A 12,621-nucleotide genomic window follows, 5' to 3' on the forward strand; every position below is an offset into this window, starting at 1 on the left:
ATTCCCGCAGCTGAGGGAACTCAGGCTGCCTCAGTGCCAGACTTTAAGCATACAACCCCACAACGATATTAAGCGAGTTTTCCAGCTTCATTAGCTCGGTTGCATTCCCTTGGCTTTGTTGTTATTATTTTTTATTAGTGAACAGAAGTCACCTCTATGTAATACCCCTTGTATTTAAAATCCCCTGCGTAGCCTGTGACAGTCGGGCGGCAGGGAGAGGAGTGTGATAGAGTTTGAAACGGGTATTTCCCACCAAAACCCCAAAGCCCGGAGAGCTCTGTCTCTGCACCCCCTGTTGCACCCTGGATTTCAGGCACCCTTGCGGGACAGTGCCGCAGGGGAGGTGCTGAGCCTGCTGCAGATGCCCTGTGGGGAGCCAGGCTGGAGATGTGGGCAGCCGTATGGGCACGGAGCCCTACGTCTCCAAGGTGGCTCACCCGACCTGAGGGTCCTGCTCCCGTGGAGGCAGGGTGGCTCCCGGGCCCAGCTTTTGGTGGGGGGCTGGATGGCGGGACTGTTCCTGAGCCCAGGTTTTGCCCCCTCGTCCCCACGGTGGGAGCTGGCCTGAAATAATGGCTGCTCATGCCTGGCCTGGCACTTCTGGGGCAGCGGGGTGAGAGAGGGCCCCCACTCCCCCCCAGCTCCACTATGGGCTATCTGGGGGTGCGGAGATCACCCAGTTCCCCCCCAGCACAGAGTGTCCCTGTGGGGCAGGACCCCACCTGTCTTGTGGGGTAGGATCGCCATCCCTCCCCCGACTAGGTGTCTCCGTGGGGCAGGCCCCAACCCCCCCGCGGGGCAGGCCTCGATTCCCCCCGGGTTTGGCCCCGCTCCAGCCAGCGGGGCAGACCCCAGCCTCCTTGCGAAGCAGACCCCCCTCCCCTGCGGGCCAGACCCTGACTCCCACTGCAGTAGGCCCTCGCCCCGTCTTGGTCAGACCCCCCATTTCCTCTTCGGGGCATCCCCAGCCTCCGGTGCGGCAGCCCCCGACCCCCTCTGGGCCTGATCCCCTCTCCTCTCCGGGGCAGCCCCGACCCCCGCGGGGGGGCGGGCGCGGGGGCGGCTCTAGGACCCGGCGGCGCCGCGGCGCGCCCGGCCCCGCTCCGCTCCGCGCCGCGCCGCGCCGCGCCGTGCCGTGCCGTGCCGCTCGGCACCGCTACTCTCCGCGCCGTGCCGCGCCGCGCCGTGCCGCGCCGCCGGGGGGCCGAGCGGCGTGTCCACCTGCCGGCCCCGCCGCCCGTCAGTCCCGCCATGGCGCTCGGCGGGGTCGGTCGCGGCGGCGCGGCGCGAGCCGCCTGGCCGCGGCTGCTGGTGGCGGCGGCGGCGGCGGCGCTGGCGCTGGCGGGGCCGGCGCTGCCCGAGGTGCTGTTCCGCTGCCCGCCCTGCACGGCGGAGCGCCTGGCCGCCTGCCCCGCGGCCGCCCGCCCGCCCTGCCCCGAGCTGGTGCGGGAGCCGGGCTGCGGCTGCTGCCCGGTGTGCGCCCGCCTGGAGGCCGAGGCGTGCGGCGTCTACACGCCGCGCTGCGCCGCCGGCTTGCGCTGCTACCCCGACCCCGGCGCCGAGCTGCCCCTGCAAGCCCTGGTGCAGGGACAGGGCACCTGCGCCCGCCGTCGCGACACGGCCGAGTACGGCGCCAGCGCCGAGCGCCCCGCAGGTGAGCAGCGCCCGGCACCGCGCACCGCGCGCGGCCGGCACCGGGGACGGCGGCTCAGGCACGGCGCACGGAGGGCCGCGCACCGAGGACGGGGCGCCGAGCGCCCTGCGCGCTAGGGAGCGGGCACCGCGCAGCGGGACCGGGCGCCGGCGACCTGGTGCTGGGGACGGGGCACCGGGCGCTGTGCGCCGGGCACTGGGGAGGGGGCATGGTGCGCTGCACACCGGGCATGGGGCACCGGGCACCACGCAGCCGGGACCGAGCGCCGGGCGCTGCGTGCCGGGCACCGGGCGGGCGTGGTGGGCAGCGGCGGGGCAGCGGGGCACCGGCACGAACAGGGGACAAAGGGATCCTAAAGGGTGGCCTGAAGGGGATCCTCCCGGGGCAGAGGGGCCCCTCGGGCGGGCAGGGAAGGGGGATCCCTGCGGGAGAGGAGAGCGAGAGTCCAGGGAGCGACAAAGGGGACAGGAATGAGGGGGGCGCTGGAGGTGGGGAAGGTGCGGGAGTGCATCCATGGGGTGTGGGGATAATGGGGAATTTGGGGGTGCAGCTACCCCGGAGGTTAGAGAAGGAGGTTTCCTTGGCACGGGGCAGGAACCCGAGGGTCGGGGTGTAACGGAGGGGAACGCAGGGACTGCCACGGGGGGCAGGGTGGAGGTTGGGGTCTTCTAGAGAAGAAAACCCATGAGGACAGATAAGAGTGAAGTTTGGGGAGATGCGGCTGAGGGAGAGTCCTTCGGGGAGCAGAGGGAGGTGGAGGTTTAGGTTTGGGTTTGCTGGGGGAGTAAAAGCACCCTGGAGGGTGACGGATGACCCAAAGATACGGGGCGAGACGGTGCGGGAGGACCGTGTGCTGTTGCCTGGTGGGAAGGGGATGGCTGGGGGACTGCCGGGGCCTTGCTACGTGGGGAGCCCGTTCCCTATGGCCATCTTCCCAGCAGAGCCCACCTTGGAGCTGGGGTGGCCGCTGCCGGCTCCCGTGGGGGTCCTGGCCCCCTCTGCTCCCCCTGGTTCAGGCACTAGGTGCCAGGGGGAAAAGGAGTGTCTCCCGAGGACACGGTCCTGAGGACAGGGACGCCAAAATGCTCCTGACCTGTTGCTGCGATTGCTGTGGGAGGGAGCGCTCCCGGGGATGCCGATACAGCAGAGCTTGGTTTTATTAATGCCTCCTCTCCTTCGCAGTCAGCCGCAAGCTCTTTCCTTTTCTGTGGGATGTTGAAAATTGCCAAATCAGGTCTGGGAGTAGAAACCAGCACTTTCTCCTTTGAAATCACCCCTCCTTGACTTCTGCCTCCTTGCTGGTTTTGCTCCCTGGGCTGTACTCGGCTTCGCTCCCCGGGAGGATGGGAGCGCAGCCGGGTACCGGCGCACGCTGCTCTGCTCGAGGGGGAGAGATGGAGAGAGGGGAGTGAAGAAAAACCAGCAGCAGGGAAAACTTTGCACGTTGCAAGCTGCTGCTTCCGTGCACCCAGGCTGCGACTGCTGCGGTCCCCACTCCTGTCTCCACTCTGTCCCTCCTCCTTTGCTCAGCTGCGAAGGGCTGTGGAGAGCCCGGAGTCTGGAGAACATGTTGAAGTGAAATCTTGCTTGACTACAGAATATGAGTGTCAAGGGAGTGAATTTTACACTCTCCAGAAGAAGCCAAGGGCATTTAGATGTAAGGAATCTGGCGCTGACTTCCAGACTTAGGCTTTTATAAGAAGCTGGGGGGGGGGGGGAGCAGAGAGCATTGCAGTGATGGGTTGGGAGTGATTTTCGGAGTTAATGCTGCTTTTTTTGCTTTTACGGAGTGTATTTCAGAGTTATGTTACTTCACTGGGTATTTTGCTTGATTTTATTATTATCTTTATTCCTTTACAATGGATGTAATTTATTTGACTGTATCTCTGTGTGTAATACACACACATGTAAATAGCACAGTTTAAGAACACTTTAATGTATGTGTGCTCTGTAACGTCCATAGGGGGTGAATAATAAAAATACTGGCACATCCTTAACCAGCATGACGTGAAACATGCAGCTGGAATATTCACAGTTGAGCACGTCTTGGCAGAGGAGCTTGAACATCCATTAAAGGGTTTGCTCTCTTCAGATTACAAAACTTTCAACAGGTTGTTGTAGCCATTAGAAAAAAAACAACCAAAACAACAAAACCCACAACAAAAACAAAACCCAAATCTGCCAGTTTCACTTGATCCTCTTCTGTTCACTGACATCGTCGCTTCCATCTGCAGAGTGCCTGCAAAACGTACACGAGGGAGAGTTTGCTTTTCGTTTAAAGCAGTGACAGGGAAAGCAGTCTGGCACCCGAAAGAGCAGAGATTGGAATTCCCTTTCAAATGCTGATGTCAAGCTAGTTTCAAGGGTGCCCGGAGAGCAGGTTTTTGCCTGCAAAAGGCAGGTGTTGAGGCCTTTTTTTTTTTTTTTTTTTAAATGTGCTTAAAGGTATTTGCCCTTTTTCCCCTTTCCAGCTTGAAAAGTCTCCTTTGGCTGATTCAGGGCTGGAATGCAGAGCTCATGCTATTCCTAAATTAAGAGGTTGGCAAGTTTTTTTGTCCCTGATGAGAGGCAGAAGGATTGCCCAAATGAAACAAGGAATAAAACTCTGCAAATTCTCCTGCTGTGGCTCCAGCATTGTTTAGTCTTCCACTTAGGTCTGTAAAGCCAATCCTGAAATGGTTGTAGGCGGAAAGTAACATAAACCATCATGTAGCTAGGAAGCAGGGGATGTTGCTCATTGCACAAGAGGCTTTGGGTATTTTGAAGATGTTGGGAATGTTGGAACAACATAGCAGCAGTCTGTGGAAATAAGGCTGAGAACTTCTACCCCTCCCCGGGGAGGCGAGTGCATGAACTCCCACCGATGGTGGGAGCGAGACGGAGGCTCAGCACCTCCAGGGATTAGGGCCTCTGAAATAGTTTCGATGCCACTGGACCACACTGTTTTACAGTTTATTTCAGGTCATCGTGTAACAAACTACGTACTGCTGACTGAAACTGCCTGAACTAGGGTCAGAGGGTTGTTACTGTGCGCGTGAAGCTCGCGGAGAGTTCATGCCAGTCTCCAGCGTGTTTATTCTCTCAGCACGTCAGTGGGATCGGCACACTGTTTTGCACACAGGGAGCAGATTGAGGACTGTCTGTATGTCGCATTAGGTGTCAGTGACCTGGCAGATAATGTCCCGCTCCCCCATGGCCATCTTCTCTCCAAGCAGGTCTAGGGTGGCCCAGGACCAAATGGGTCCTGGAGACACAATGTGCTTTGAGAGGCATTTCAGGCAGCGTTGGGGTCTCTCAATCTCTCCAATCTCAGCTGGAGGGTGGGGATGCTGCCTTCTGCTTTGGCCATGGCAAACTGGAATCGAGGGCTCATGTGGTCTTGTCCAGCTCGCAGCTGCACTGTCCCTCTTCCTTCCTTCTGCTGAGTTTAGGTCTCACCTTGTGTCAGAGTAGGTTGGTTTAGGAGCTAACCCTGCAGAAAGCCAGTCCTGCGAAGCAAGTCAATGATTTTCTGTCGGATCAATGACCTGAGCTGGCTCAAGGTGCAGCAGGGTGCCAGTGCTGCGCCAAGGTGGCAGCTTGTGCTAGGAGGTGGAGCAGGGCAGATCTTAGCGATGTCAGCAAATGTCCTAAACTGTCTTGCTCAAGTTATGAGAATAGCTGAAGAACATCTATTTTCTCCTAATGGAGACAAGGTCCTAGGAATAAAACTTGTTCCACTCTGGAAAAAAAGGCTCTCGAGCCACTGTTCAAAGTTGACCAGTTAAGGGAATTCTTTTTTTCCCTTTGCCAGTGCAGTTCAGTTGGGTTTGTAGAATTGTTTTATTTTGTTGTTGGGATATTTGTACTAAGTCAGTGGGATCTGCCTCTGAACCCACTGCTGGCTATTGAGTCCTGCTTTGGAATCTCACTTTTTTATTAAAACAAATGTGTTTTTTTCAGTCCATGCCAGTGCAAAGTAACCTTTCCAAATGGAAAGAAAGCTGTGCAAAGAATGAGGCCCCAAGCAAACTTGAACTTGCAGGGCTGGGGTTGCCTCATTCACCTGGTCAGGGACTTGACTTTGAAGTCCCATGATACAAAACCAGCATCAAAATAGTTAACTGTTAAAAACACAGCTCGTTTTAGCATCCAACTAAAATCCTTATTTGGGTAGCCCCAAATGCCACACATCCTTCCTTATGGGTCGAATGTCAAAACCTCCATTTCCCCTTTGCAGGCAGCTGCTAAAAGACAGTTTAATATATTGCTCCAAAACAGAGAAGATTCTGAGGTTGGAGGTAGCATAGTATAAATGGAATTTTAACAGTAACTTGAAAACCATGCCAGTAATGCTATGAGTGCATTTCTCACGTCCACTGAATTGCCAGGAAGACTTCCGCTTTTCTCCTGCTTTTATAAGGAAATGAAGCATCTGTCATGATCTGCATGTGCATGTGTGTATCTGTCCTTCCGCCCCCCACAACTTGTGACCCTGCCAGTCACCTTGGCCAGATCTAGCACAGCAGTGGAGGTCCTGAAGGCACTGTGTTGCTAAAAAGTGGGCGAAGGGTAGAGGAGAGCCAGACTATGAGTGTCCCCCTCGCCCCATGCTAGATGCCTTTTGAGGCAGAAGCACACGAGCAAGAGAAGAGGGAGGTTAGCTACAAGTGCTGCAACCAGGCGTTCAGCCTGGCTTATGCAAGGTTGGACATTACTAGACGTCATAGAAGCCAACTGCCAGAACCAAAGCCACAGGCGCACGTTAGTATGTCCACAGCCACTACAGTGGCTCTGCCCAGGCTAAACCAAATGTCTGCAGAGCTCCTTGCGGAGGAAGAAATTATTAAAAGTGAAATGCAATTAATAACAGCTCTAAGGATGATATGTGAATGAGAAAAAACCACACAGCTCCTCTGTCCTTGCTGCCTCTGGGGCTTTGCCAGTAGGAGGACCAGGTGTCCCAGCTCCTTCGCGGCAGCTGTGTCTGGTCAAGAGCTAACCTGGTCCGGCCCTGGGCTGGCTGTCATCTTTAAGTATTAAGACAACAAATAACACCTTGTGGAGCAGCTTCTTGAAAATAACGCTACCCCCTGCCCCAGTCCCACTTGAGTTTGCTGTAGGGGGGGTGACAGTGGTGTGAAAATGGTGGTTTGGAGGGAAGGGGAAGCCTGGGAAGATTTCAAGGCGCTGGCCCAAAGGAGAAATGTGTTTTCATGCTGTCCCTTGGCAAATGATCCATTTCCTTCTTGCCCTTTGCAGTTGTTTCCTTTCCTCTGGGTTTCAGGCTTATACTCGCTGAGCATGGTATTTGTCAAGGGAACAGCAAGAAGCCCCATCTGTGAGAAAGTCCATGTCGTTTGTTTTATCCACATCCAGGAATTGAGCTGAGATAGATAAACAATTCAGGAGGCAAAACAGTGAAAACTGGAACGCGAGAGGTGTGTTTGTGTATGGGTCTATACTAGACCTGGCTGCAGTATTAGCTGGGGCTAATTTATCTGCCCAATGGGCAGCTGTCGCTGTTACCCACAAACATGACCGGATTTGTGAAGGCAGGGTTTCATCCCAGTGGCCAGCAGCACTCCTGTACCTCTTTTTCCTTGTCACCTATTCAGCACTAGCGACCTGGGAGGAACAGCAGTTTCCCTGCCGGATCTTTTGCGTTTCTGTTTGGATTTGGCAATCCCAGCTTTCTGAGCATGGTCACAGCTGCCTTCCCTGCTAGGGCTCTGATTCCTTCAGGGAGGGTCTTTCGCTTTAGGCAGACAGAGGTAAAATGTGAAGAAGCTTTTAAAGCATTTCTGTTAGAGGAGGAGGGCTGAGCCTGGTGGTGTACTGAGTTTCCAGGTGTAAGAACTCCTGGTTTCTTTCCTTGAATCAGGATGAAATACGTAACTTCGATCCAGTGCCTGCTTAGCAGACCCCTTCTGTATCAGGGGGATGCAAAGCCATTGCCATTGTGTACACTTCCACTATTGCTTCTACCCATCTTCACCCTTGCTCGTCCTTGGGGAGGTGCTGCCTGAATCAGTGTGTGTGTCTGACCACTTTTGAGGGTGCCCTTTAGCAGCACGTATTGAACACATTGGGCCTGGCTTTCCAACTCGTCCTTGCTGACTGTTTGCATTTGCCAGAAGAGGCAGGTTTGTCCTCAGTGGAAGAGCAGGGCTTTACCAGGTGGTATTAGCCTTCTGGAGGAGGCTGCGTCAGGGCCCCTTGTCTGCCTGGGGGAAGGAGTTGTGTTACGTGTCCCTTTGCTGTGTGCCATGCAACAACATGCTGCTTTCATGGGTGCCAAGTGTGCTATGTGATTTGGAGGCTAACCGTGGTGCATGCTCCTGGTGTGGACTCAGGAGAGAAGGAAAAATCCTTGCTGCGGGTCCTAACTTGTTGTACAGATTATTCTTGGCTGCCTTTCATCCCTGCTGAGCTGATCTCGTGGCAGTCATGCCCCACTCCCTCCCTGTCCTTGTGCACATCCTCCTGCTCCATCCTACAGGTCTTGGTCCTTGCCTGGACCCCAGGTGAGCCATGACAGGCAGTTAACCCAACAAAATCTTCACTTTTCTGGAAGGATGAGTTTTCTGCCAGTTTAGCAGATTGCAAATCCAGTTTTATTATTGTGTCCACAAAGACAAACTACCTTCAGCAGACCGAGTCTCTGATTGAAACATCCTTGCCCACCTTCGGCAGTCACTGCCAGCAAGCTGGGAGGTGTTTCTCATTCACGAACTGGCCAAGTGTGACCTCATTAAATGTGTGAGTTGAGATGTAATTACAAGTGAATGTGATGTGGTGGTTATCCTGGGCAAAGGCTTAAGAGCAAGGGGTTAGTGCACAGTTATCGGAGCTTTGCTACAGACCAGCATTTGACAGCTTGTTGTAACTGCCTTATTGATTGTCTTCTGTTCAATGTTTTGCCCCACACGTAATTTAGCTAGATACTATTGGGAAGATAAAGTCTCTTGCTGCATCAGCTTATGGTAGAAACGTTTTAGAAAGGAAAGGGTCAGTAATCACGTGTCTTTCTTACGGACTGAAATACTGGGAAACATCAGGTCACTTTATAAGCCTTAAACTATCCTTTGACATTGCAGCTTTTATTCTGAAGAAAGCTGCACTGTGCCTCTTGGCTGGTAAGGGAACAAGTTCAGTGCCTGGTGCTCACTGTAGTCAAAGATCCCATTAATTCTGCCGGCCGCGAGGAACGATTTCTTGGTATTTCATTCTGGACTGTAATTGAGAGTGACACAAAGCGCTGGTGGGAATTGGACCATGTTGAAATCCCTGCTTTTCCTTACAATTTTCTGCAGATAAACCAGTTCAGGTGGGATGAGGGGATTTCTAATGCTCTGCCCTTGAAATTAATAATGTCTCCAACACCTTACTTGCTGGAGGCAATTTTAGAGAGGAGTTCTTGTGCCTCCTTGCAGCTTGTCCTTGTAGCCAAGTGGTGCAGGATACCTACAACAGTGACATGCTGTTGCAGTCACTTGCATGGTGTTGTGTATGGGAGAGTCCCGTAGTCCTATAATGTAGGGAAAATTCATTAAACCTTGTCCATTACTTCTGCTTCAGACCACAGCAAGATTTCCCTGTAAGATCTTGCATTTCAGACTTCAGCCAGGGCAGTCTGTTCTGAGTTCTTCTGGCTAGTTGTAGAAGACCCAGTCCATACTAATGGACTTCTGTTGGCTTGGTGAGGAGGTTATCTGATAACCTTCCCACGTTTTCTTCTTGCTGTTTTAAAACTAGAAAAGGGTGGGCACCTGATGTCCATGTCCCAGGAGTGCTTGCTGTTCAGTCTGGGGGGACTGGTGGGTGCAGTGAGTTGCTGAAGGTGTTTTTCTGGTTCTGGGTGTCCTCCAAGACCTTTTTGGTACCTCCAAAGATCAGGTCTGTGTCCCCCAGTGTGATCTGTCTCCTGTAGGGTAGGGAGTGCCCTGTATTTTAGAAGTCCCAAATTTTGCTCTCGAGGGGAGCAGGGCAGATCCTGAGCAGCCCCAGCGAAGGCAGAAGAGCAGAAGCAGTGAAACTGTCCAGAATCTGATCTTGTTTTGCATCTGGAAAATTGCTCGGGGGTCATTTTCTGTTTGAATCCAGGAGGTTTTGTCTGCAGCGCTTGGTGCGCCGTTCGGCTCTGAGCTGAGCCCGGGGGAGACGCAGGGTTTGCGACTGGCGCGATGGCAGCCCTCCCACACAGCCCATGTGGAAACGCTCATATCCCATTGCTTTCAGCAGGCAAGCAGCTCGCCTCCATCTGGTGCTGTTTCATCTGGCACTTCAAAAGCAAGCAGAAACGTGGAGAGGAACTCAGGTTTAGCAAGGAGGAATGGCATGAGGAGGAAGAGTGGGAGGGGTGGCCGGTTTGAGGCTCCATCATCCCACAGCACTGGAGCCCAGGGCTGGTGCTGGGGCTCTGCCCCGTAGCCCCATCAGGGACGTGGAACTACTGAGGCTGTGGATAATCTGGGGTGCCTGGCTTGGGGGGTCCCCAAGGTGCCTGGTTTGTGTCCTCTGGGTCCTGGCCGCCAGCAAAGTTCAGTGTGGGGATTGTAGCATCAGGGTAGTTGGCCACCATGGTGTTTCCGTTAGCAGTGAGGCTAACCCAACGGCCCCGGGGCTTTCCATGGCTGTATTCTATTCCTCCTGGTCCTCCTTACTCACCTTGCAGTGCCTTTGCTAAAGACAATTTCCAGTTACATTGGTGAATTATGTCTTGCTTCCTGGGGACACTTGTCAGGGGTGCTGCAATCCACCCTCCACACAGTAGCCGCTTTGCTCTTCTAGGTTTGCAGCTGAACCAGTGCAAGGAAAATGCTGAGTGATAACACTATAACAAATCTTATCACTGCTTTCTGAAGGTTGGAAGAACTGCTCCAGGCTCCATCCCAGGCTCCAGCAAGGCATCTCTTAGTCCAACTGGTCAAGGACAACGTTCCTGTGGTGGTGGAACCTTCTCCCTATCTGGAGAAGCTGAAAAGCTGCACAGCAGAAAAGGACCTGGGGGTGTTGATTGACAGCCAGCTGAATATGAGCCAGCAGTGTGCCCAGGTGGCCAAGAAGGCCAACAGCATCCTGGCTTGTATCAGAAATAGTGTGGCCAGCAGGAAGAGGGAAGTGATCGTGCTCCTGTACTCGGCGCTGGTGAGGCCGCACCTCAAATACTGTGTTCAGTTTTGGGCCCCTCACTACAAGAAGGACATTGAGGTGCTGGAGCGTGTCCAGAGAAGGGCGACGAAGCTGGTGAGGGGTCTGGAGCACAAGACTTATGAGGAGTGGCTGAGGGAACTGGGGTTGTTCAGTCTGGAGAAGAGGAGGCTGAGGGGAGACCTCATCGCTCTCTACAGTTACCTGAAAGGGGGTTGCAGAGAGGTGGGTGTTGGTCTCTTCTCCCAAGTGAATTGTGACAGAACAAGAGGAAATGGCCTCAAGTTGCGCCAGGGGAGGTTTAGGCTGGATATTAGGAAAAATGTCTTTACTGAGAGAGTGGTGAAGCACTGGAACAGGCTGCCCAGGGAGGTGGTGGAGTCACCCTCACTGGAGATGTTCAAGGAACGTGTGGACGTGGCACTGCAGGACATGGTTTAGTGGGCATGGTGGTGTTGGGTTGATGGTTGGTCTTGATGATCTTACAGGTCTTTTCCAACCTTAATGATTCTGTGATTCTGTGATTCTATCTGCACTACTGGGCTCCAGCAGCTGTTCTTTTTCTAGTATAGTACCCACCACTAGCCAAGGGCCATGAGTTTGATATGATCCCTGATGTGTAGAGGGCACTTTCCTTTCTTCTGAACATCATATGAACCAGACTGATATAATGGCAGGGAAATCACTGCTGCACCATCTTGATCTGACTGTGGTGTGAATGGACAGGTAAATCATCTGCCGTGATAGAAACTGGGATGAAGAGGCCTAAGGCAATGGGTGGCCATGGTAGGGGACCTCTTCCTTTGACCATGGTGAACAGTGCTGCCTCCACAGCTTGTGCAGTGGTGGTTTGGGGAGGATTTTGTTTAGACTGTTAGAAATCCAGGTTGTTACAGATAGTCCATTACACAGGACATTTGGGGCAGAAGGTCTGGATTTCTGGTGGTGTTCAGGGAATATATCCATTCCTGGGATGGGATGGTGGAACAGCACTAGAGGTGCTATTTAGAGGCTAACCCTCTAACCCATCACTGAATTTAAAAAGCAGTCCAGAACTGGGGGAGAAAAATGAGACTATGGCAAAATGGTGCCTTCTTACACAACAGGTCAGCTCCCTGTGGGTATTCTGAGTCATTTTGTTGTTGTTGATTTTAGTGACTAAAATAAGTTTATTCCATGCTTTTTTTCCCTGCCAGGCCCCGCAGATCCTGTCACCCCCAGCTCGCAGGGAGTGAGACAGATTCCATTAATTCTTGTGCATTATTGAGGGATTTCGGTTGATGAGATTCTTGCCTGGAATTTCTCTGTGGAGGAGCCCAGCTTCCCACTGCCTGCAGATGGGACCTGAAAAGCTCAGCTTCCTAGCACGCCCAGCTGTGTGGTGGGAATACAACTTCTGATGTCTCCAGGACAAATTTGGTACCCTGCTCCCTTCAGGGCACCTGTCACTGAGAGCATTGCCAAAGCTGGGCAGGTGGAAACAGTTGGTCCGCAGAGCTTTGAATAATGCCAAACTGCCTGATGTGCACTGATTTCGGAGGTCCAGACCTCTTTGAACGTGACTGGGCCATGCTTGGTCTGGGGGCACTGGGAGGAATTTGGCATGGAGCCATCTGAGGCAACTGTCTTGTTTAGTAAAACTTGGGCTGTGGGAGTCGGTGTGAGGAAATAACAACATCCACTTTGGTTTCTGCAGTCTCTGTCCCGGGGGCCGGCTGGGTGTTGCAGGAGGCCACAGGAATCCTGCTCGTGACCACAGCCAGATTAATGGCCATTTTGGCAGCTTTTCAGGAGTGAGGAATTTGGCCACTTTCACAATAATGGCTAGAAATTCC

The 12,621-nt window shown here is 53.7% G+C and overlaps 1 protein-coding gene across 1 annotated transcript in view; it reads left to right on the plus strand.

Moving 5' to 3' along the window:
• The first annotated feature begins 1,251 nt into the window (after positions 1-1,251).
• The window catches only part of IGFBP2 (insulin like growth factor binding protein 2), a 62,509-nt gene continuing 51,139 nt past the window's right edge, over positions 1,252-12,621 (plus strand). Inside the window, exon 1 of the mRNA XM_059820646.1 lies at positions 1,252-1,654. Coding sequence (XP_059676629.1) covers positions 1,252-1,654 — 403 coding nt within the window. The remainder of the gene's footprint in view (positions 1,655-12,621) is intronic.

The sequence above is a fragment of the Gavia stellata genome, chromosome 8 (genome assembly GCF_030936135.1).
Source record: "Gavia stellata isolate bGavSte3 chromosome 8, bGavSte3.hap2, whole genome shotgun sequence".
NCBI lineage: Eukaryota > Metazoa > Chordata > Aves > Gaviiformes > Gaviidae > Gavia > Gavia stellata.